Here is a 25,446-nt window from a genome sequence, read left to right on the forward strand (position 1 = left end):
TGCATGCAATAACGACAAAAATACAGGTACATATTTGAAATTGAGAATTTGGCTAAAAATGTAATGTAAGTGACCGTGGAATACACTAACGCCCATTATTTATATGACAGTCTTTCCGGGGGGAAAAAACCACTTAGCCGATCAAGATGTTATTAATCCGCTAAAGTTCGGAAGGGGGTGATTGAATAGAGCTCCACGCTGGAGCTCCACGCGGTAAAACGTGTTGTTTCGCGTGTGCACACTGCACGTGCTTTCGTGTGCTCGACTTGGGGGTCCTTCATTTCGGTTGTTTTTGTCAGCGAAATGAAGTTTTGTACTGGGATGTATGCGGCCTTTGGAACTGATTGAACACTGGAACGCTTCTCGTTTCGACAGCCTGCACCACCAGGTTGGATTCTTTTTTAGCGAGATTCCTTGCCTCCACGTCATTTCTCCGTCTGACTGTCGACTTGGGTTTTTTCGTGACTCGTATGACGGCCATTCTGCAGAACGCCACGGTTGTTCGCGTTTAGTCTCTACATGTCCGAGCCTGTCCTAGCAGCACTGGAAGATTGACCGCCCCACTCTAAGAAGAAATGGGAAGCGGGGTCGGCCGCTACTACTCTTTTTCTAGACTTTACCTTGCTTTATAGTGATACAATCTCGTATCCGCCGGAGTCGGGCCCGTCTGCACCACTATACCAAACCATGACGACTGGACTATACCCTAGTCTGATACTCTCTCTCGTTCAGACGGATCCGGCTTCTCAAGATCTGTATTTCAGCACAGCACTACACCTTCAACGTCTATTGACTGTCAATCTAGGGATTTTCTTGCGGGATGCAACCCATCTTGTCCTTTTAAGCTGTGCACCCAAAACGGCCTTAACGAGGCCACTCGCGTGAACATATCGATCGGACTTTAAACTTTTAGATCTGCGTTCAAAATTATATGTCGAAATTACTTCTTTTTTTAAATATTATTAAATAGTCCGATCCTCTCTTCTTTCTCTTATTTAATTTTGGACTGTCCTTCTAAAATGCTCCAAATTATATAAATATTCGGCCGAGCAGTCAATTCTTTTTATTTTTGGCTTGTAACCTTTTTATTTTTTTAATTTATTCTATTAACGTTTTTACTAATTGCTACTTTCAAAATTCTGCCCATATTCAACAACACACCCCCCCCCCCCCCCCCCCCCCCCACCGCCTCCATCCCGAGTCAGGCCACCGATCTAGGACATCCTAGCTACGGCCCTGTAGTGGCGTCGTTAAATAAAACAAACTTTAACCTTACCTCAACTTTGTGTATAGTTGAGACAAGAAAAGAGACTGGCTTTACTAAATATAAATAAATCCAAAACAAATGTAACTTGTGATATGTATTTTCTTAAAGCGACTGTCCTTAGTTTGCAACCATTGTAACATATTTACAAATAATACGTTCTTGTTCTTACATAGCCGTTGGAGAGGAAATCATTCGTTATTTTCGATAACACATACAGTTAACATATATGCGTGTGATAACAACTTAAAGATATATGACTGGCTGATCCTAGGTGATGACGTGGCATATCATCCAGTAATAAAAGCACAGTCGAAATCGATTACTCTGTGGCAATGAAGTAGCTGACTACGGAGCCAAAACCACACTTTCAATCACTAGCAAAATTACAACACTACCATTAGGAATCACAGAACTCATGTCACAAGCAAGAAAACACTACACCAATAAATGGCAGGAAAACTGGGATCAGACACCTAATACATGGCACTATAATATCAAGCCTAAAGTAAACTCTATAAGACCTAAACATACAAACTCTCAACTTCATATAGGCAAATCAATGCAACTAAGCAGCTGTTCTTTCTTAACCAAAAATAAAAATACAGATTGTGTGTGTGAAACACTATCTCCTGGAATGCACACTACACCACAGTCACAGACAAGTAATGTTAGAATCATTAACCGAAGCCAACCATAAACCCATAATCACCCCTAAATTACTACTTAACCCAGATAAACACCATAAACAGAAAATCTTTAAAGCAGTCTATCAATTCGTCCAGTCCACCAAACCTAAACTCTAAAATGTCACTACAACTCGCCCCACCAGCGTTCAACCGACGCGACCCCCAACTCGGCTGATCGCAGGTGTGATGGGGGACACGTAACATACTACTGGGCTCCTGACCCCCAGGTGCAAATATTTAGCAATAGCCAACGCCCACACACCGCCCGCTTGTACGTCCTTTGGAAGGAAAAGCGCCCATAAGCACTCGACCGACCATGCACTCCAACCCGAAGGACCAACGGCGGGACGGCAATAGGCAACAGCATGGATAAGCGTTACCAACAAATAAACTACAATCATTGTTAACCTCGTTGCGCCTGTGACTCCCCGGAAGGAGAAGCGACCATATGCACTCGACCTGACCACGCACTCCATACCCGGGGAGAGAACGGTGCAATGATTAACAATACCTAACTAGCCAACACGCCTGTACGCCTCCCGGATGGATAAGCGACTGTGACGGAACATGCTCTTAATTTGTTTTCGCCTGTGGCGATATTAATTGTTTTAGAGGGCCGTGTGCAGTTCCAAATTGCACTTAAGCCCAGATGGGCAACTTGTTACGTGATACCTTTGCGCGACGGTCGTCTAATACACACCCAGCGCAGCAACCCAGGTGGCCAGTAGTTACGTAATACCTCCGCGAGTGCGGTTTTTACAACCGTGATTTCTGGCGAACTGGCGACAGCCAGTCTGGCGATCTAAGAAAATATACCGACTCTGGGAGAGGTGGAAATATCAGATGATAGGTGAGGTACCGCGTTGTGCCCTCAGGCGATATTCGCTGTCTCTGGGAGTTTTGAATAAATAGCTAGGATTTTAGAGATATCAGGGAGAAACATAGGAAGGCTTCCGGGGGGAACGTTAGTCCGTTTGGACTTGGTAAATATCATTTCTGCTCTGTTGTATAACCTTGATGTGATTGATGTGACTTTAAATATTTTAATACTGTATTATACCAATATTATTTAGACGGTGCTGCCGGTCATCTGACGCAGTATACTGTAGGCTCGCCGTTCTGATATATATATATATATAAAGCTTAGCCAGTCATCCTAGAGGACCTAGGTAAACTGTAGGTTATTGTCTTTATTGTGATAGGTACCAGTATTAAGCCGGTATTACAAGGTTATTGAATGAGTAGTTAGGGTTAATTAAAAATTAACCAGTTAGGAATAGAGTTGTAATTACTTTATTAATTAAGTTCCCCTGGCAGCGTTTCTCAATAATCACACGTGTGGGTGTTGTGTCACGGTGAAGTGATTAGCTTATTGTGTAAACTAGACACCTAGAGATTAACTAATTAAGTGATCAGTTCTGGGTTGTTATTATTTGTTGTTGTTAATTAACTACTGCGGCAGTACATTTGTCAGCGTAGGTTAATACAGATTCCAAAGTGTATTGTGTTTTTGTTGTGTTTTCTAGTGAACTAAACGTGCTATAATAATATATACTTTATATATAGATCTTATCTCTGATCATACCTAGACGAGCCAGCGGGTATAACCGCCCGTTACAGAGAGATCTAATAGATATACAGTTAGGAGAGATATTTGGACAATCGTGTTTCATTCAGTTACGGGTATTATAGGATCCCCGTGACAGCGACCATAAGCTCTCGACCAGGACCATGCAATCCATCCCCGGGAGTCCAATGACAGGGGGTAAAGGCACGTTAGTGTAAATTAGTTAAGTTAAAATTAGATAACTTATTTTTCTTTTTTTCTTCTTTTTTTTCTCGTGATTGGCAATTGGTATATCACCAATCAACAACGTCAGGTAATTAACCAAGATAGGGAGCCGTTAACTATAACCTTTTTATTTCAGCACTCATATTGGTCCAAACCAGCCAATCACGGATCGAGACCATCACCTGCACATGACTGTAAATAAACTGCACGAATTTACTTTTGCACTCGCACCATGTATTACCAATGATACAATTCCAGCTACATAAGGTGAGTCAACTAGGGTTCCAGATGCAGAGACAGATAAGAAAACCGATAAACCAACTACCCAGACAACCAGACAAGACCCCAAGTAAGCTTACTTAATAAGATATTAATAAGATATTATTGTCTGATACCAATAAGAAATCACGTAGTAATAATAATTCTTCAGGGGGCGGGAATCAAAAACTTTTTTCTAGTTCAGGTACTACTCCCTCCTACTAACAATTGAAAAATTGGTGTGCAAGTGTACGATTGTTGATGAATGCTATTTGTAACTACTAACAGTTGACTCCTGAGAGTAATCATTGTTTTATTCATTGGTAATAAAATTAAGTATGCCAAGCAATGGGCCTTTTAACCAATACCTACACTATTAGGGTAAAACCCTTCAAATTAGATAGCTAGGCTAGTATAACTCCCCTTCTGTCATTGTATTCAATGCTATACAAAAACAGAGGGGGGTGGGGTGGTCCTGATTGGCCGTTGAGATTCACTAGAATAGGGACTTAGGACAATAGGTATAACCTTAACACGAAACTAGGATTCACAAACAGACAGCATGCACACCGCATCAGTACACAGGGTGCATTGACTAATGATAACAATGCACCCGCCCCCATTTAATGGCCCAGCACGTACTTTAATAAGGAACCGGACAAAAGAATACCGAGTACACAACTGCACTGTACCAAGGGGAAGCTGAACAAAAGAATACCAGCCTCCCCTACCCAAACTCCAAATACTTGCTGCTGGTAGTCTAACTTGGTACTTGGTGACATTGACAAGGAGGACGCCGTGGATCACCCCAACAACAACACCTGGACAAAATCCCCCGGAACAACAAGCCTTGCCTACCGGTGTCAACACAATTGCACGAGTCTCCCCTGGGTTGTCATGCCACGACCAGAAGAGGTCAGGCCCTTTCTAAAGGGTCCTATGGGCAACCTAGGGAGACACCACAGCATCTTAGAGGTCTAATTAACGAGCTACTCTCGATTCACCTATACTAGCTCTACCATTTACTTTTTGACCGACCGTTCAAAATTGCGCCAAATGTCCTCAATCAAAATTGCGCACCTTTTCTGTTTGGCATATAATTGCTCCATTCAAAATTCCATACCACCACCACCACCACCCGCCCCCACGCCCCCCCCCCCCACCCCACCCCCCCTCCCCACGCGTTTTCGCTAGTTGGATACGTTTTAAAACAACTCGTTGTAAGTTGTAACATAAATGGTATCATTATCTCGGTTAAGTTGAACCATATGGATAGTAAATATGTATAATGATACTTATTATCCACATCGTTTAATATATAACTGAGTTAGTAGAACGCATACGAAGGACCGGCCTCGGTGGCGTCGTGGTTAGGCCATCGGTTACAGGCTGGTTGGTACTGGGTTCGGATCCCAGTCGAGGCATGGGATTTTTAATCCAGATACCGACTCCAAACCCTGAGTGAGTGCTCCGCAAGGCTCAATGGGTAGGTGTAAACCACTTGCACTGACCAGTGATCCATAACGGGTTCAACAACCGCCATGGTTTGTGCTATCCTGCCTGTGGGAAGCGCAAATAAAAGATCCCTTGCTGCTAATCGGAGAGTAGCCCATGTAGTGGCAACAGCGGGTTTCTTCTCAAAATCTGTGTGGTCCTTAACCATATGTCTGACGCCATATAACCGTACATAAAATGTGTTGATTGCGTCGTTAAATAAAACATTTCTTTGTTTCTTTGCATACGAAGGACATGTGTAATAACAAGTGTAATGACGTGATTTTGGTATGCGGCGTCATAACATGACGTTGCTCCAATGGCCCCAGTCCTAGCTCAGACTTTGCCTGTGAAATATGACGTCATATCGTTGTCTACTAGTTTTGATTCAAACATTTGGAGACGGCCTTTGTTATTCATTTAAAATAATAATAACAATATGGATAATAAAGAAATTATTACACTCGCCTGTGCATCGTACTGATTCTACGAAACTCGTGTCTGTATGTATGTATGTATTACTCTCGCTCTCGCTCGGACAATACAACATTCCTGACACTCGTTTCGTAAATAGACAGAACCACATACCGGTGTGGGGGTGGGGGGGGGGGGGGTGTTTAGGGGGTGGGGGGGGGGGAGAGAGACTGGCTTTTGACCGAATTAAACGAAATTTCCCGAATCTGGATAACAACATTTATTCATATTAGTATTGCTGCCAAACAGCTATATAGGGCGGAAAACGAATTTTTACATAGATTACAATTAATTTTGAGGGTAGAATAATTGAAATACTTGGTAAAATGGTCTCAGGTTAGCACATTTTGCCCGAATATCTGTATATTTTTTGCCCGAATTTGAAGTCTTTCTTCAGCACTGAGGGGGGGGGGGGGGTGGGGGGCAGTTGCCTACACACACACCACAACCACCACTCCCAACCCCCCACCCATTGTCTCGTACGCTTATGTACTCTGACTAAGACCTATTTTGTGAATTGTGTCGTTAGTCGGCACATACCCATTATTTTGTCAAATGATTAAATTATAATCTGCTACCTGCTGCCGATTCTGACAGAATAATAAATAGTTACGTTTGTTGGCAGATTGGGTAACAGCTGGGGTCATCAATTAAAATTCAAAGTGTTCATGATTGCTGTAATTTAGTTTCACACTAATTGGTCTGATTGCTAGCCACTAATGAACTAGAGACTAGGTTATTGCATAATTGGCAGGTGACACGATAACAATTGATTGAATCATACCTGCACGATAAATGTATAAAGTACATTTGAATATAATTGTAAATGCTACACTGTGACAGTATTATGATAAAGGCTACCCATATCGCGATACATACAGAAACAATATTCACAATACCCATCCCTACCTCTTAGATCCGCGTCTACTGTTAATGCATTTCATGTAATTTCAACGTATGTTCGTGCCTATATCCAATTAAGGTTCATGTACGCTGTACTGGACACACGCCTCAGCTATATGGGCTGCCTGTCCAGAGCAGTGGCTTGGTTAGTTGTTAGTTGGTTAATGGTTAGTGAAAGAGAATAGGGTGTACACCTACCCACTGAGCCCTTTAGAACTCGCTCTGAATTGGAGCCGGTACCGGGCTGCGAACCCTGTACCTACCAGCTTGTAGTCCGATGGCTTAACCACTGCGTCACCGAGCCTGGTTAATGCAGTACGTAGTTTGAGTATTTTTTAATACATTGGTATTTAGAATAGATTCACGATACATATGCTGGCTGCTATTACTAATTTACATTACATTACATAAAACGTAATTGTTCGCCATTACCAAACGTGCACAGCCGGACGTTTCTGCCCTGTTAATTTGAACAATGTTCTAGATAACAATGGCAACATAACATACATGTGTATTATTACGTATAGTCCAGTTGGTGAGGAAACCCGCTACATTTTCCAAAACAAATAATTTTAAAATAGCAAGGGATGTTTATATGCACCATCCCACAGATAGGATATTATATATCACGTCCTTTGATATACTGGTTGTGTAGCACTCGATGCAACATGAAATAGCCCAATGAGCCCACCAAATGGGATCGATCCTACACCGACCGTGCATCAAGACCCGTAAATAATGTGCATGAAGTCAGCTGACGATATGTGTCGATGAAAATATACTGACGGAAAAAACAAACGCAAGTTTTGGTAATACTCCTTTTTCATCCGTATACCAAATGTAGTAACATTTGCCATATAGCTACCTCATTGTACTGTCTAAAGAATCTTTGGTTTAAATTGGGTCAACCGTGAGCACGTGCGAAGCTGCATGCTTTTTACCGATTTGTCAAGAAACCGTGCATCCAGACAATTGGCAGGTGCTATGGACTTGAACACCATACCAAATTGAAGTTTTGAACAGTACACATCGAGTGCACAACATTTCATTTCAACACGATTAAAAAGCAAAATTCTGCGAATGTTACAAATTGATAGGGGTAGGGCTATTTCTCTAATTATGAAGGGGCAATCGCAACGTCGCGTCGCCCTGCAATTTGGGGTACACGAGTCGACGATAGCTGACCATTCCAGGAGCGGAAGTCCACGCGTTACGTTGCCACGTCAAGATAGAGGTATACGTCTCGCACACCACCGTAACAGATTTCAGACAGCTACGGAGACGGCGAGTCAGTTTGTAGGCACTCACTGTTGCCTAGTTGCCACGGACGGTTAGGAATGGGTTGCGGGAGTTCAACTTAAGGCCACGACATCCCTACTTTGGTCCGCAACTTACACCCAGGCGATGTCAACGTCGATTGCAATAGCTGTGTGCACATATACGCCAAATCGGTTTCGCTTGGCCCACTCGAGGCGTGCGTTATTTACTAACGAGTCTCGGTTCTCGCTTTACAGGTCAGATGGACGACCCGTTCTATTGGCGCGAACATACATTACATAAGCATTTATTTTCACTCCAAAATTGAGAACATTTCCGTCTCAGTTTTTTGCTATAAGACCGCATCTGGCTGTAGTACCGGTCCGAACAGGTGGTTCATTAACCGATTCACTCCGGCTGTCACTTGCGCTATTATATTATATTATATTATACCCATGTCCCAAAAGGTTGATGCACAATATTACAAAATAACATGGGCAAAATACAGCCAGGAGGCTTACCATTAAACATACACATTGTTTTAATTCTTCACTATTTCCAAGAAGTGAATATGTGAACCATAACATGTGTCACAATTAGGAAATATAGTGGACCGTGATGAATGAACTCTCACCCGGAAGTGATCTGTGTAGTGAGACCTTAGTATATTTTTTCAAGCAGACCAGCAAAATGATGTAGACGTTCCAGATAAAAGCATAAAATTCCGTCCACATGTTGCCCATTGCCATAATTTTCAACTTTTAATATGAACCACTTGCCCAAATTACATTATGATGGCTAAATTGAATTTTCAATGTGGTCGCCATAAACAAACCCTATTAGTACCAATATCTCAGCACCCATGTCGCCTAGGATCGCAATTATTTCGTCTAACCTAACATTTTTGGGGGCAAGGAATGCAATTATATAATTACAAATATTACTAGCTAGATTTGTATAAAAGGAATGAAATATAGAGAAATATTATTCAGGAAAATAAACGTCGATTGTGCATTACCAGCTTCTTGCTGTATTATCGTTGTGTTTTCGATAGTCTTTAAAGGTAGGGTCAACTCAAACAAGAGCCTTATGTGTTGGAACGATGCATACCCGGACCACCAACATATACTGACACTTTAACAAATGAAAAACGCGTAATTTTAGAGTTAATAAAAAAAACATGATTATTCCTGCTAACTGGGGGCAGCCATTTTGTTTCGTTTTTGTGACGTCCGGTGGTATAGATTGGGGCGAAGTGACGTCAGCTCCGTCCATCTTCTCTATGCACAATGTAAACAAACGCTCTAATTTATGACAAGGCACTTCGCTTTCATCAACCTGACTTGTAAAACAACATAAATGACTTGATAGTATAATAAACTATTTAACTAAATATATTTCAGGTTACATCAATAGAGCGAAATGGAGTTATAGTATTTTTCTTTTTTTAAAAATCCAAAGAAAAAAATGCATACTATTAGGCCTATTGGTAGGGCACGTTCGAGCAAAAACTACCACTCACGATACCCAAGTGATACTTTTCTTTTCTTTGGGACGACGTAATTGGTCAGTTTTGTGATTTTAGATGGAAAAGTCTACTTAATCAAGGGTTTTACAGAATTACTTACAGTAATAAAGCAGAGTGGTTGGTAATGTCCATTGCGATTTGAAGTGTATCCGTGCTGTTATCACACAATACCCTGTGATCTTCATAAAAGAGGCACGTCTTTTTAGTGTGTCTAGATACAGTGTCTGGGAACCGTCTGAATATACACCTGCCAATCAGGAATCACAGAAAGGCCACGGAAAGAAAAGACCAATTAACCAAGAAAACACTCCGATTATTGTTTCAGTACGTGCGCTGTACTTGGAAAGAAGAAAATGGCATCGGGATATAACAGAAGCACTACAGAGGGCATTGTCAAAAACGAAGAAAACGAAACGAGATGCAAACTAGACCTTGGCGGTAACGTCTACGTGGTGGCTAAACTGTGGAAGGGGGACATTGCCATCCACGTTCGTCAGTTCGACGAGGACCGTGGAAAACTTTTTCCCACAAAGAAAGGCGTTTCTCTGACGATGAAACAATGGTTGGAACTGGTCTCCTTTAAATGGGACACATCACAACATCTCGGCGGGAACGTCTACGTCGAGACCATTTACAAAGGTGTGGATATTCGTCAGTGGTGGTATTGTGATCAAGAACTGAAACCTTCCCGTCGCGGCGTTCGATTGACTGCCGAACAGTGGAAAGAACTCCAGAAATGCTTTGACACTATCTACGACTTTGTGCCGGAACTGAGAGATCCATGTCACCAAGATCATCATAATCTGACGGGTGTCATAGAGTGAATGCAACCCGAGATATTAGACGTGTCCAGACATGCTCGGTGACGTCACGGGGAAAACCAGGACGTGTTTGGACATGCTCAGACAGTATGTATATAAACCTTAGATTTAGAACTGTTCACCATTCGTCAGTCGACCATTGCAGAGTGAAGACATGCGCTCCAGACATGGCATCGGAATATTCGAGAATGGACAGCAGTAGTAACAGCAGATGTAGCAGCGGTGACGAAGTCTTAGTATGCAAGTGTTCCAAAAGACACCCGATCCAATGCAAAAGAGTGGTTATCAAACCAGAAGAACATGATCAAACTGACGCTGCACGTGAACCCGGTGAAATCGTAGATGAAGAACCCACGGATATCCGTGAACCCGTCGAAATCGTAGACGATGAACCCATGGATCAGACGGATGCTGCTCGAGAAACAGACTCGGCTCCCCACGATGATGCCTACGACGTCGATGGCGATGGCCTTTCGAGACAGTACTTGTTCTGTCATCGACCCGAAATGAGAGTATTCTACAGACGACTCTGCACGTTTGGGTGGGTGGCCCATACAGTTACGCCAGAAACCGAGGGAGCTCGCCAAGGCCGGTTTCTTCTACACGGGAGACCACGATGCCGTCGTCTGCTACTGTTGTGGACTACGCACCTACAGATGGCAGAAGATGGACGATCCAGTGATGGAACATTACAGGCTGTCCCCAAGATGTCGTAGAGTTGTGCCTCTGAAAGGAAAAAGAGGAACAGAACAAACACCCGACACCTAAAGTCGTTATGGTCTCCCTAACGCAACAGGTGGTAGAACAAGCCGAGGCCGAGCAGAAACGGAAACGAGAACAGAGCGGCGTGGAACAGAAACGACGAAAGCAGACTGGGCAAAAACGGCACAAGCATTTCTGAGAAGACTATAAAAGGGGGCATGGCAGTTTCAACATCGCCAGTTCACGTCACAGTCAACATCATGAATCAGTGTCACATTTGCGAGAAAAAAAAAATGTTTGGACCCACGACCTAACTCGGCACGTACGAAATAAACATGGACTCTTGGAATCTGAAAATAAGCCTTCTCAGCAGCAGCAGCAGCAACAACAACAGCAGCAGCAGCAGCAGCAACAGCAGCAGCAGCAGCAACAGCAGCAGCAGCAGCAACAGCACGATCCCACTTGGAAAAAGGTAAAAGGAACAGAACAAACACCCGACACCTAAAGTCGTCATGGTCTCCCCAACGCAACAGGTGGTAGAACAAGCCGAGGCCGAGCAGAAACGAAAACGAGAACAGAGCGGCGTGGAACAGAAACGACGAAAGCAGACTGGGCAAAAACGGCACAAGCATTTCTGAGAAGACTATAAAAGGGGGAATGGCAGTTTCAACATCGCCAGTTCACGTCACAGTCAACATCATGAATCAGTGTTACATTTGCGAAAAAAAATATGTTTGGACCCACGACCTAACTCGGCACGTACGAAATAAACATGGACACTTGGAATCTGAAAATAAGCCTTCCCAGCAGCAGCAGCAGCAGAAACAACAACAACAGCAGCAGCAGCAGCAACAACAACAGCAGCAGCAGCAGCAGCAACAACAGCAGCAGCAGCCTTTAAGATTGTTACATCCATTCACCATGATCGTGTCGGGACCACGTCTTGTGGAAAAACATTTTTGTTGTACAAACTGCTACGGGATGGTAAATTCCACCCGCCTCCCCAGCGCATCATCTGGCTCTACAAACGATGGCAACCTCTCTATGATACGATCAAAATGGTTGCTCGAGTAAAAAAAATTCAAGGCATACCCGAGAATTTGGAAAAGGATCGTTATTTGGATCCCAGAGTCAGAAATCTCATCGTGTTGGATGACCTGATGTCTACAGCTGGAAAAGACACTCGTATCACCGATCTGTTCACGGAAGGAAGTCACCACAGAAACCTCTCGGTGATTGCTATCAACCAGAACTTCTATAGCAGCAAAGACCCGACAAAGAGAACAAACTGTCATTACCTGGCACTGTTCAACAACCCCATCGACAAGCAGCAAGTCCTAACCTTGGCACAGCAGATGTATCCTGGAAATACTCGTCATTTCATGCAACGGTTTGAGGAAGCTACCCACAGGCCCTACGGACATCTCTTGGTGGACTTGAAACCGACCACGCCCGAACATTGGCGCCTTCGACCTAATGGTTTAGAGACGGGGACGTCCGAATGGTATAAAAGCACGAACGTAACGGCGAATGTCTCAGAAGAGTTTCAACCACCGTCGGAGAAAGAGCTCTACGTGCAAATCATGCAAACGAACGCATTCAAGAGAAAACTACCAGGCATACCCGCCTGCGAAAGTGACGACGAAGAAGATGATGAGGTAGAGCCCTATCTGAAAAAAGTCAAGAGGATGCAGTCTTGCGATACGTGTGGTCTGGTCTTTAAAGACGGGAGTGACTTGCAGCGACATCTACGATTTAAAACGTGCAAGGAGGGAAATGAAGAAGAGGAGCCGTCGTCCGATCTGGAAAACGAAGGCGTACGTCTGATGATCGAGCGTGAATTCGACATTCGTGATTATATCGAAAGCAAGAGGAAACGCTACGAAGAAAAAAACATGTCCCAAGATGCCATCGAAAGAAACAAGAAGACTTTACAATGGAAGTTATTCAAAGACACGTACTCTCGCTTCCTGGCTTATATGCATTAGTTTGATAAAGGCCCCAACACGAGAAAAATTCTACAGTCTGTGAATCCGAAAAGAGATCTGAGACCTCAGATCCGTTCTAAATTAAATCAGTATCGTTCGTGGATCGGCGAATATTTGGACGAACTAGACGGCGACGATACCAATGGTGATGATACTGATGATGAGGACGAAGATGAAGATAAATGAACAATCATTATCTCATATTATTCACATGTCGCCCTTTAGGGCCTCTCGATGTAACCCAATGTGTGTCCATTATATATATATATAACATGCGAGGTTGTCCGAATGATTTTTGTGTTACAGAAGCACCCGACAACGGCCGAATGCATGGTTCGAACTACCCGATGGGTCGAACAGACTTTGATTCACCCACAGTGTTCGAGCCAATGAGATTCTACTCGATGTAACCCAATGTGTGTCCATTTTATATATATATGTGTAGTTGTCGCCCTTAAGGCCTCTCGATGTAACCCAATATGTGTCCATGTTATATATGTGTAGTTTGTGATTTGTCATTTAGAAATAAAATGAGAAAACCCAAACCATTACGTTTGTTTTGTGTGTGTTTTACTCCATGACTAGTTTTGTGATTGAATGTCAGTCTCTACCGCTACTTAATAGTAGCAAGGGATGTGTGTACAGGACAGCACATACCACGGCCCTTGGGATAATGCACTGGTTCGCTATAGTCTATTGGACCACCGACGGCGATCGATCCTAGATCGACCACTGTATTTACCCATTTGGTAAAATATAGTCTCTCTCTCTCTCTCTCTCTCTCTCTCTCTCTCTCTCTCTCTCTCTGCGTTTGTTGTTTGTGTTTTCTACTCTATGACTAGATTTGTGATTGGATATTTCTACCGCTACTTTATAGTAGCAAGAGCTGTGTGTACAGGGCAGCACATACCACGGCCTTTGACATACCAGACATAATACACTGGTTGTCTATAAAGGCTTGTACTCTAGGGAAATACTCGTGTTTCAAATGCAGTTAAAAGATCATGGGTTACGTTGGAACGTTGAGTTGTAGTCACACGTTCTTTCTTCAAAGCAATGGGCTGGGGTGTTTCACACACACACACACACACACACAAACACACACACGCACGCATATTCCTTTCTTTCCTTAACAATTAAACCGTCTATACATTCCTTTATTAATGTTTGTAATGGGCTGGGTTGTTACGCACATTCCTTTCTTCCCCCTACTGGCCACCGAATAAGTGTATCTGCTTTTTCCACTGTATTTCTTTCTGTCTTTTGTAATGGGCTGGGTTGTTACGCACATTCCTTTCTTCCCCCTACTGGCCACCGAATAAGTGTATCTGCTTTTTCCACTGTATTTCTTTCTGTCTTGAAAAATATCGGCTGCTTCGCTAAAAATAACCCGGGAAATTAAACTCGACTTTGTAAGCTTCGGTGCGTCGTTAAATATAGCATTTGCTTGTAGCTTCAGGGGTATCATATTTCCACCAAACAGCCACAGCGTAGTAAGAAAGTAATACTTGGATGTGACCCGCGTGTGTTTCTCATTACGTATCTATAGCAGACGATATAATTTTCTGTATTTTAAGAGATCTAGCTACACATCTGTCTCAGCGGGAAGTGATTAATGTTGAAATAAAGTTTCAAACGATGAGGTTATATTTATTTTTCCGTACCTCTATCCCATTAAGGTTTAAACACTCGAGCGCGAGCGCGCACGCCAGTTATCTGTGGCTAAGACAGTGGGGATAATGTAGGGGTGAGAGAGAGTATCTGCTCTTACGTTAAATGCCACTACCAACACCCCCGTGTTTGTTATTCTTCAAATGGTATATATCGTTTGAGTATACATTCAATATTTATTTTATAGTCATACATATGTAATATTAATGCTTTGTCTGTTTATTTTTGAAATTACCATCGTGCGATCATTGCGAGATATGAAAGAAGCTCGTATTTCAAAACAAACTAGCAACCTTCTCATTGGCTAATCTTGTTATGAAGTCTCGGGGGCCATCCTTTACGAATGTCTGGCAATACGAAATACTCTATCCCGTTAAGGTTTAAGCACGCCCGCACACACACACACACGCCAGCTATCTGTGGATATCTAAGACAGTGGGAGTTGTGTGGTATGTGCTATCCTGTTTGCGGGCTGGTGTAAGACCCCTTGCTACTATAATGAAGCGGGTTTCGTCTTTATGTTTCAAAAGTACCACATATGTTTGACATCCAATAGCCAATGATTAATAAATCAATGTGCTCTAGTGGTGTCGTTAAACTTTTACAACTTTTAAAACAAAGCTTACTATTTGTATTTAATTCAACTTATTTCCGTGCTCATATTTCAATTATGGTTCAAGCACGCTGTTCTGGACACGCGTCAGCCATTTGTGGCTAGTGAAAAGGCTGGGTGATGACCAGTTAATACCCGGATACGAACCCCGGTATCTACCCAGGTCTTAACCACCGACTACAGCAATGATTCGGGCATTTCTTGTGACGTCAGACTCTCACGCTATGTCGAGGTCAGGACGTGTCTGAACACGTTCTGGGATGACTCATGGTGTTCCCACGCCATGACCATATATGGGCACGTTTCAAACCTTTCCCCCCGACATCTGGCAAAACCCTGGATTTTTTCCTCTGGAATTTTCCACTCCCCCGTTGACTGTTTCTAATTATGCAGAGACCCCACTCAAGACGTGTCTGAACACGCTCTGGGGTGACTCATGGCCAACGCCGTATATGGACACGTTTCAAACTTTTCCCCGACATCTGGTAAAACTTCCGCACCATCTGTTTCCTGTACATCAAAGGACCCCCCGACGGTTAGCACACCCATCAATCTTACTAACATCCGGTGTTTCCTGACACAGAAGTCAGGTTCCCACAGCTGTCCAAGTCATTAACCCCATTAAAGTAGCGTCCCCACGCTTAAAGGTCAGCCAGCTGCATGATCCCGAGGTCAATGCACTGAACGTGACGTCATTAGACCACGCCCCCACGCTTAGAGGTCAGCCAATCAGAAGAGGCCACGACCCTTAGAGGTCAACCAATCACGTAACCTAGCTCATTTGCATACATGGTACCCAAGTGCCACCACTACTACTTTTGGATATTGTTTTATGAAAACAATACATGTATGTATATATGTTTTAACGTTAGTAAACAATGTCATAGCATGGGAAAACGAGATGGCAGCTTTGATTGGTCTAACGGGAATATTACAAGTTGCCTATGTTCATATTAAAGAAACTGTTCTGCATCAGTAGCCATTATAACCTATTTTCCCCTGACCGAGCCGTTTTAACGGATTAATTTATATATTAGATACATTTCATTATTTAGAATATCAGTGTCAGTGTATGTATAACAGGGGCGGATCCAGGATTTTATAAAGGGGGATCACAAAATTCTAAAAAGGGTAATTTGAGTTTATTGAAGGCAAATGAGCGGAGCCTCCAAAGAAAGCAAGATCTTTAGGTGGAATCCTTCCCGGACAAGTATAAAATAAAGATGCTCAAAGACACCTTTTCAGGGCAATGTTGTGTTGTATATTGTGGATGATGGCTTTTTTAAAAGGGCGGGGAGTGGTGTAGGTCACGGGACCCCTGTGACACCTATTTGGATCCGCCTATGTATAATAATATTAATAGCATGTATTTCTGGTCGTTCTATTGTTTGTAGTAGCTCGTTGGGTACACAGACATTGATAGTTTGAAGAAGAAAGTGATTTTAATGACATTAACAATGGCAGCAAACTCAGGAGTGTCTGGTGATTAGTAAATTGTAAATTTGGTATTTATCAGCACTCGTTGATAAAAGTATAAAAATCCTCGGCAAGCTTCGGATTTCTTACTTTTAGCAACTCGTGCTGATAAATATGATATCACAAGACACTCGTGGAGTATCCTCTATATAGTTCTAGTGTTGTTTTACCAGCTTCCACAGGTTTTGTATATTACATTAAATGTAATATTTCTAACAATGATTCACTGTCCCATGTCTTGCACACATATCATGTTGTAAATAACACTGCGTGAGATTTGTTTTATCACTCGGCAATATCCAACATATGTTGAAGATCAATTCAAAGATAGCTGATTGGCTGCTTCGTGGTAATGAGTCTGATGACCTTCATGTCAAAACCTAGCCATCTACTGCCTGTGACGTACTAATCAATTTTCTCTTGAACAAAATACTAGTGCAGCATTTGTGACCTCCGCTCGTTGGGTACATCTGGAAACCACTGAACTGTAATATAGATGGTATCTAGCGACTATTCGTCTAAATATAGGATGTGATGTGCCATGTTTAAAGTATATGTATACTGAAATGAGATCTTATTACCGCTTCGCATTAATATCGGGCTCGGTTGGTCTGACGTTCTAGGTAAAATAATTTTATGTTCTGATCGATGTGTGCTCGCAAGCCTTTTTTTTTAAGCCTAACGTTAAATGTGGTAAAATACGATAGAAACCAGTCAGCTGCAAACTGTTCATAATTGTTCTGCCGCCTGAATACAGCAGTAAATTACTCCTGTTTAACTACATGTACACCGCAGTTTGATAGGTAGAATGTCCAACGCCTACAGCAGCGCGCATTCCGTTAACGTTTCATTCAATGACACGTTAACGGAATGCGCGCTGCTGTTGGCGTTGGTTAGATCTCCTGTCGAAAGTAACCAGTAAGATCCCATTTAGATTATTGTATTTACTAATTCGTTATGTACACCGCAGTTTGATAGGTCGAATGACACGTTAACGGAATGCGCGCTGCTGTTGGAGTTGGTTAGATCTCCTGTCGAAAGTAACTAGTAAGATCCCATTTAGATTATTGTATTTACTAATTCGTTATGTACACCGCAGTTTGATAGGTCGAATGACACGTTAACGGAATGCGCGCTGCTGTTGGAGTTGGTTAGATCTCCTGTCGAAAGTAACCAGTAAGATCCTATTTCAGTTAGATTATTACATTTATTAATTCGTTATGTAAGACAAGAAACCATTAAACGACATATGGTTTAATAATCGATACACTTTACACATTTAATACTACGAGTGGGACTTATATCAATGGTAAAATCGCCAAGTGCTTGGCTTTGATGAGTAACAGGATCGATCTAGATCGATTTTTTTTCCTGTTCCAACCAACCATTTAGTGTTACGTATTGTTAGTATAAGTAGCTACGAACCGGTGTAAAGCAAATATGGACCACCATAGAATACTGACCGGGGGTACTTTTCTATAAAAAATATTGATCTTTTCGCTGTGCCTTTATAGTTGAATTTTGAACACCTTATAACATGTTTATTTCCTACACATAACAATAATCATGAAAATTATTATTTGCTGTATATTTGGACTACTATAGGCTTTTATGTAGGGGGTGGTTAATTTTTCTGTTATAACAGGTAATATTATACTGGCTAAATGAGTTTATTTCCTTATTCTCTACATTAAAATTAATATCCCAATTACTATATGCTTGACTAAATACAACAGCTGCTGATAAGCGACTGTGGACTAAAAACTGCCAATATAGCATATCTCATTTATAATCTTATGAATAATCTTATGATAACGGTCTGATTTTGCGTTATCAGTGTTTTGTTCTATTAACGTAAACTAAGTACAGGAGTATCAGCCATTTTAAATGTTCTTGCTTATATCCAGTTAAGGTTCAAGCATGCTGTCTTGAGCACATTACCTCAGTAACTGGGCTGTCTATCCAGAACAGTGGCTTAATGGTTAGTTATTAGATGTTCCTCTCAGAACTACATATTGGTGGCTACTTGGCTGAATTCATGTTTTGTTTTTTCGTTCTATCCAGTGTCCTACGACTGGTGTATTTGTGGCATATAAAAGATCCCTAGCTCCTAGGTTGATCCATTATTATTCCCGTTCCAGCCAGTGCTCCACGACTGGCATATCAAATGCCGTGCTATCCTGTCTGTGGGCAAGTTCATATAAAACGTCCCTTGTTAATACAAAATGTAGCAGTTCCTCTGAAGCGCCCACTGGGCTATTTCTTGTTCCTGCCAGTGCTCCACGACTGGTGTGACAAAGGCCGTGGTATGTACTGTCCTGTCTATGAGATGGTGCATATAAAACATGTCTTGCTACTAATGCAAAACTGTAGCGGGTTTACTCTCGGAGACCAAATGCTTGACATTCAGTAACCGATGATTAATAAATCAAAGTCCTCTAGTGGTATCGTTAAATACAACACACTTTTTAAGTATCCATAAGTTACCTACCTGCTCGTCCGCCATTTCTGCCCCTTCATTTGTACACGAAGCTGCTTCTGCTTCTTTATTTTCGTCCTCAGCATTGTCATTTTGGCTAACTTTTAACTCTTTGTCCTTTTTGCTAGAGAAGAATTCCTCCAGTATTACTAATTTGCTTTTCAGCATGTTTTTTGGTGACCACACCAAACGCACTAACTAGCTAACTGCTGCACGATGCAGACCTAACTATTAACAAAACATTTCGCGGTCGAAAATGTCGTCTGTTTTTGTAATATCATCATCAGGGCGCCAGCTGCTGCAGATAATTAATAGTCGTAAAAGGCTGAATAGCTGTGAAATTACGTTCAGCGAAAAATCTCATATAACGCCGTACGTCCCATTTCTGACTCACGGATACATGTGTATGAAATATTATAGTATTAGTATACATGTAAATACATATAGCATTTAGTTTGGTGTGTTATGGTGTTTCCATATACTAAAACGTGTCAGTTGTTTGAGACAAGTCCATTAAGTGTAGCAATGAACACGAATGTATGGTGTTACCCGGATAGTTCTATATGTAAATATTAGTTTGTCGTAAACTATGGTATTCTTAATTGTTTCACACACACACACACGCGCGCTCTCTCGCTCTCTCTCTCTCTCTCCCACATCTACCCCCTCTCCCTCTCTCTCTCTCTCGCTCTGCTGATGTGAAGTCATAAGTTCAAACCACCTTGGCGGACAGAGCACATTGATGTATTAATCATCGGCTATTGGATGTCAAGCATTTGGTCATTTTTAGATATACTCTTTGAGAGGAAACCCGCTTCATTTTTTCCATTAGCAGCAAGGAATATTTTATATGCACCATCCCAAAGACAGAATAGCACATACCACAGCCTTTGATATACCAGTTGTGGTGCACTGGCTGGAACGAGAAATAGCCTAATGGGCCCACCGACGTGGATTGATCCTAAACCGACCGACCATCAAGCCAGCGCTTTAAAACCACTGGGCTACGTCCCGCCCCTTCTTCCGATTCGAAGACTACGTTTCAGAATAATCAAACGTGTCACATCCAATAGCTGTTGCTCTAGTGGTGTCGTTAAACAAAACAAACTTGTTTTTCCAATAGCTGAAGATGAATTAATCAGTATGTTTGGGTTTTAACACTGGTGAACCTTGATCTGGATTGATAAAGTTAAAGTTTGTTTTGTTTAACGACACCACTAGAGCACATTGGTATATTAATCTTCAGCTATTGGATGTCAAATATGGGTAAATTTTGACACAGTCTTAGCGGAAACCCGTTTGGTCTGGATTGAGTCCGAATAATTTAAAGAACTTGAATTTTGGAGTTCTTGGGAATCACCATGTAATTAATATCACTTGTCTCACAGACCCTTCTGGTAATACATAAATAATCATAAGATAATCATAAATACTAATAGTTGGTTTTGTGGATAAGGATTTACTGGTGAATCTGCTGGATTCTACAGTTTCTCTCTTTGTATGGATCCTTAAGACGTTTTGCGATTAATGCGACATTTGTAAAGAAAATAAATAATGGTTTTTTGCACATTTCTTCTTCAGACAACGGTTAAATACCATTTCTTTTTAAAGATTTGTTCTTTTGCATGGTAATACTCATTGTTCGAATATCGGATCGGAAACGTGTGTACAAATATGATGACATGCCAGAAAAAGATAAAAACTGCACATTGAAAAATGAAAAATTAATTTGTTTTCTAAGGTTTTTCAAGACACCAATTCCTTAATTTTACAGGATTAGGTATGTCATCGGACTAAGAAGTATATTGGATAGAATGACAAATTTTAATTCAGTATTGAAAAGATCCGTGATGATGCAAACACTGTGCTGTTGTAAGTGTCACCTGTACTTCTCGTGTCCACCACGTTCCCGAATGATGGCAACGGCACGCCTCCTCATATTCATGTAACAAATCACTTAACTTGTAACAAGGAGATTCCCAAGTGCTTGGGCCAAATCTTCCAGAGTCGGGATTGATGGGTTTTTATTTTCCATGAAATTCGTTGCCTTTAAATGTATGACAAAAGAAACTATTGGCGAAATTTGAAATATGGTGCATCATTTGGGAAAACAATTTAACTGATTGAAGGAAGGAAAAGAAGGACATGTTTTATTTAACGACGCACTCAACACATTTTATTTATATAAATGGGCCCACCGACGGCATAGTAACTGTCGTTAGTCCCATTGTCTAGCATAATTATTGCAAGTCGTTCATATTCCTTTAAAAAAAAAAAAAAAAAAAAAACATTGCATGTTTTATTTAACGACGCACTCAACACATTTTATTTACGGTTATATGGCGTCAAACATATGGTTAAGGACCACACAGATATTGAGATAGGAAACCCGCTGTCGCCACTTCATTGGCTACTCTTTTCGATAAGCAGCAAGGGATCTTTTATATGCACCATCCCACAGACAAGGTAGCACATACCACAGCCTTTGATATACCAGTTGCGGTGCACTGGCTGGAACGAGAAATAGCCCAATGGGCCCACCGACGGGGATCGATCCCACATCAACCGCGCATCGAGCGAGCGCTGTACCACTGGGCTACGCCGCGCCCCTTAACTGAAAAATTTGGTATTCCAAATTCATAAACAATTTTCTTTGTTTGTGGAGTCCAATTTTGGCTTTGTCAAATACCGTGAAGCAATGTCTAAAACTATACTCCTCAAGCGGTATTCAAGGTGCTACTGTCGTTAGTCCCATTGTCCAGCATAATTATTGCAAGTCGTTCATATTCCTTTAAAAAAAAAAAAAAAAAACCCCATTGCGCTTCTGATTTTCGAAGGTCCAGAGGCTGTTCAAGGAGAGGCAACAATTCTTTCATATCGACCTTCCTTGTGACCATAACTAATTTTGACGATCTTTGAAACGGACATAACATATTAACATTAATTTTATATAAACTAGTCTGAGGGCTTGAAAGGTTATCAATTAATATCTTTCGTTTTGTCATTACAACCATATGACATTGCAGTAACACGAGTCTCTGATTCATAGGTTCTATTTTGTCATTCGATACGGCCTTCAAACTGTATGACTAAACGTTCGTCGAAAAATCATTTTCCAATATCCTGACATTTCCGCAAACGACTGAATGGTTTCCATATGAAAATGGTAGACGCAATACTATCCATTTGTATTATTGCTAAAAAAAAAAATCATGTGTTGACAAGTAGTTTTACGTTTCACCAACATAAATTAGACTACATAATGCATTATACTAGCGAAATTATGTTGTACTTTGACATGCGAGTGTCAAATAATTTGTGAATGTGGGTCTCATTTCTCTTAAACGCCAAGTATATATACGTATTGTAAATACACACACACACACACACACACACACACACACACACAAATCCCATTAGTTATGATCATGGGTTTTACGGTTTTTAATTTGGCAAGGTGACACAATTCACCAGCTGTACTGAACACGTTTTCAGTGGACTGAAAGGTTATAGCTGATCGATGGTACAAGTACATTACGTGGGAGCTGCAGATTAACACACAAATACAAAATCTTTCAATCTCTCTCTTTCTCCCTCTCCCACTCAATTCCCGTCTATGGGCCCATTAGGCTATTTCTCGTTCCAGCCATTGATACACAACTGGTGTAACAAAGGCTGTGCTATGTACTACCCTGTCTGTGGGATGGTGCATATAAAAGATCCCTTGCTGCTAATCGGAAAGAGTAACCCATGAAGTGGCGACAGCGGGTTTCCCCTCTCTCTATATCTGTGTGGTCCTTAACCATATGTCCAACGTCATATAACCGTAAATAAAATGTGTTGAGTGCATCGTTAAATAAAACATTTCCTTCCTTCCCTCTCCCACTCAAGCTCTCTTCTCTCCGATATCAGGATATACACCGAATAGCTATTTTTAATAAACTAACTCACTCACACTCGCTCACTTTCTTACTCACTCACTAACCCCCTCTCTCTCTCTCTCTCTCTCTCTCTCTCTCTCTCTCTCTCTCTCTCTCTCTCTCTCTCTCTCTCTCTCTCTCTCTCTCTCTCTCTCTCTCTCTCTCTCTCTCTCTCTCTCTCATCACAATACACACAATAACTGTTTAATATTGTGCTGAGATGTGGAAAAACAAACATTTGTGTGTTTCCCATGTATGACAATCAGCATCATAACAAAATAACAAGCATGAATACACAATTACAAAAACAAGTCATTCATCTTACTTATCCATTAACCTAAGATTTCCAACATAAACAGTATAAAAACACTGGGGGTAAATACAGGCATAAGACTGAGTCTAAGTTGAATGTTTTCCTTTCAAACTCATTATTATCAATTCAAATTGAACTGAAAATATTAAAAGTTCTGAAAAATAAATGCATAGTTATTTATTCAGTAAGTTAACTGGTTGCAGCAACCAATCTTTGTTAAAATTATCCGAAGCATTTAGACACACAATTCACTTTCTGCAAATATGTTAAAAACTTTTGAAGCTATATGATTTTTTCCGCCCTTTACATCACTACCAAATTTTTTCACAAGTAAACTTAAAATTAAAGAATCTTAATACAAATTTGACTTATTGTTTCCAGATCTTCAAAAAGCCAATAAATGACAAAATGAAAATCTAAAAAACATTCAATCATTTGTGCGTATGCTTGTGTTTGTGTCAGATTACATGTGTGGCTTTGTGCATGTATATATACATGTTGAAATTTGTAAATCATTAAGTTTTGGATTAATGAGTGATCAACACAATCAACTGTAAAGTCAAATAACACTGATATTGCACAATTTTTTTAATTTATTTTACAATAACAGTAATACTGATCAACAGATCAAAAATGATAGACACAAGACACTTAACAGCCTTTTCAGGTAGTATATTATTTAATACATATTAACATCTTGACAATTTGTTACCCAAATCCTTTGATATCTCTGTTGATTGTGTGGGTTACTATAGGCTCTAGAATGAAGTATAGTGTTATCAACTGACCAAGCTTCAGTATATCACATATTTTAATAATATAAAAGAAGGCTAGTTGATAATTAAAGAGAGTAGTCCATCAGATAGCACTCACTCAGTGATGTCATTAAGAACAGATGAATATATATAGCCAAATCTTACCATCTGCTGTTAAAGAGTGGATACCAAAGCCTAATAATGGTGCAATTTCATTGGTTTACCTTAAATATTAACAAACATTAAAGACCAGCTAAGCCAATCGGAAACAAGCTTTTAAAAAAGCTTTAAAACATACATGAGATGGTTATCAATATGTGCACATTAGATTATATAAATATCAACATTCAGTAAGAAATTATTCATTCTTTGTAAATCTACATCTGGCGAACATATATTAAATAGGCACCTATTAGTGAGATCCCTGACTCTTTTAACAACTGGATCATAATTTCTAAATTTCAAATTGAATAGCTGCTGATTAAAACTGCAATCATATCCCTCCCATCCTATTTCAGTGTTTACTAATGAAAATCACAAATAACTGTTGTAATAAATTTATCAACTTTCCATTTTTCATTTAAGGTAACAGCAACTGGAGACACCAGTAATATATTAACACTGCTTTTCAAGTTGAGGGGGGGGGGGGGAGGTGGACTAAAGTATTATTTTCAGAGAAGAGGTGGCAAGTTCAAGATGCACATTTAGAGCAAGCTGTTATAAAAAGAAAGAAAGAAATGTTTTATTTAACGACACACTCAACACATTTTATTTACGGTTATATGGCATCAGACATATGGTTAAGGATCACACAGATATTGAGAGAGGAAACCTGCTGTCGCCATTTCATGGGCTACTCTTTTCGATTAGGGTAGTACATATCACAGCCATTGATATACCAGTCGTGGTGCACTGGGTGGAACGAGAGATAGTCCAATTGGCCCACTGACAGGGATCGATCCCAGACCGACCGTGCATCGAGCGAGCACTTTAACCACTGGGCTACGTCCCGCCCCAACAAGCTGTCATACCGCATGCCTGTCATGGAC

General features: G+C 41.1%; 1 protein-coding gene across 1 annotated transcript in view; it reads right to left on the reverse strand.

The window, feature by feature from the left end:
* Positions 1 to 19,645, reverse strand: part of LOC121384415 (insulin-degrading enzyme-like) — an 84,683-nt gene extending 65,038 nt beyond the window's left edge. Inside the window, exon 1 of the mRNA XM_041514804.1 lies at positions 19,422 to 19,645. Within this exon, the coding sequence (XP_041370738.1) occupies positions 19,422 to 19,577 (156 nt within the window). The 5' untranslated portion in view covers positions 19,578 to 19,645. The remainder of the gene's footprint in view (positions 1 to 19,421) is intronic.
* Between the last annotated feature and the right edge of the window lie 5,801 nt (positions 19,646 to 25,446).

This window comes from Gigantopelta aegis, chromosome 10 (assembly GCF_016097555.1).
Source record: "Gigantopelta aegis isolate Gae_Host chromosome 10, Gae_host_genome, whole genome shotgun sequence".
Lineage (NCBI taxonomy): Eukaryota > Metazoa > Mollusca > Gastropoda > Neomphalida > Peltospiridae > Gigantopelta > Gigantopelta aegis.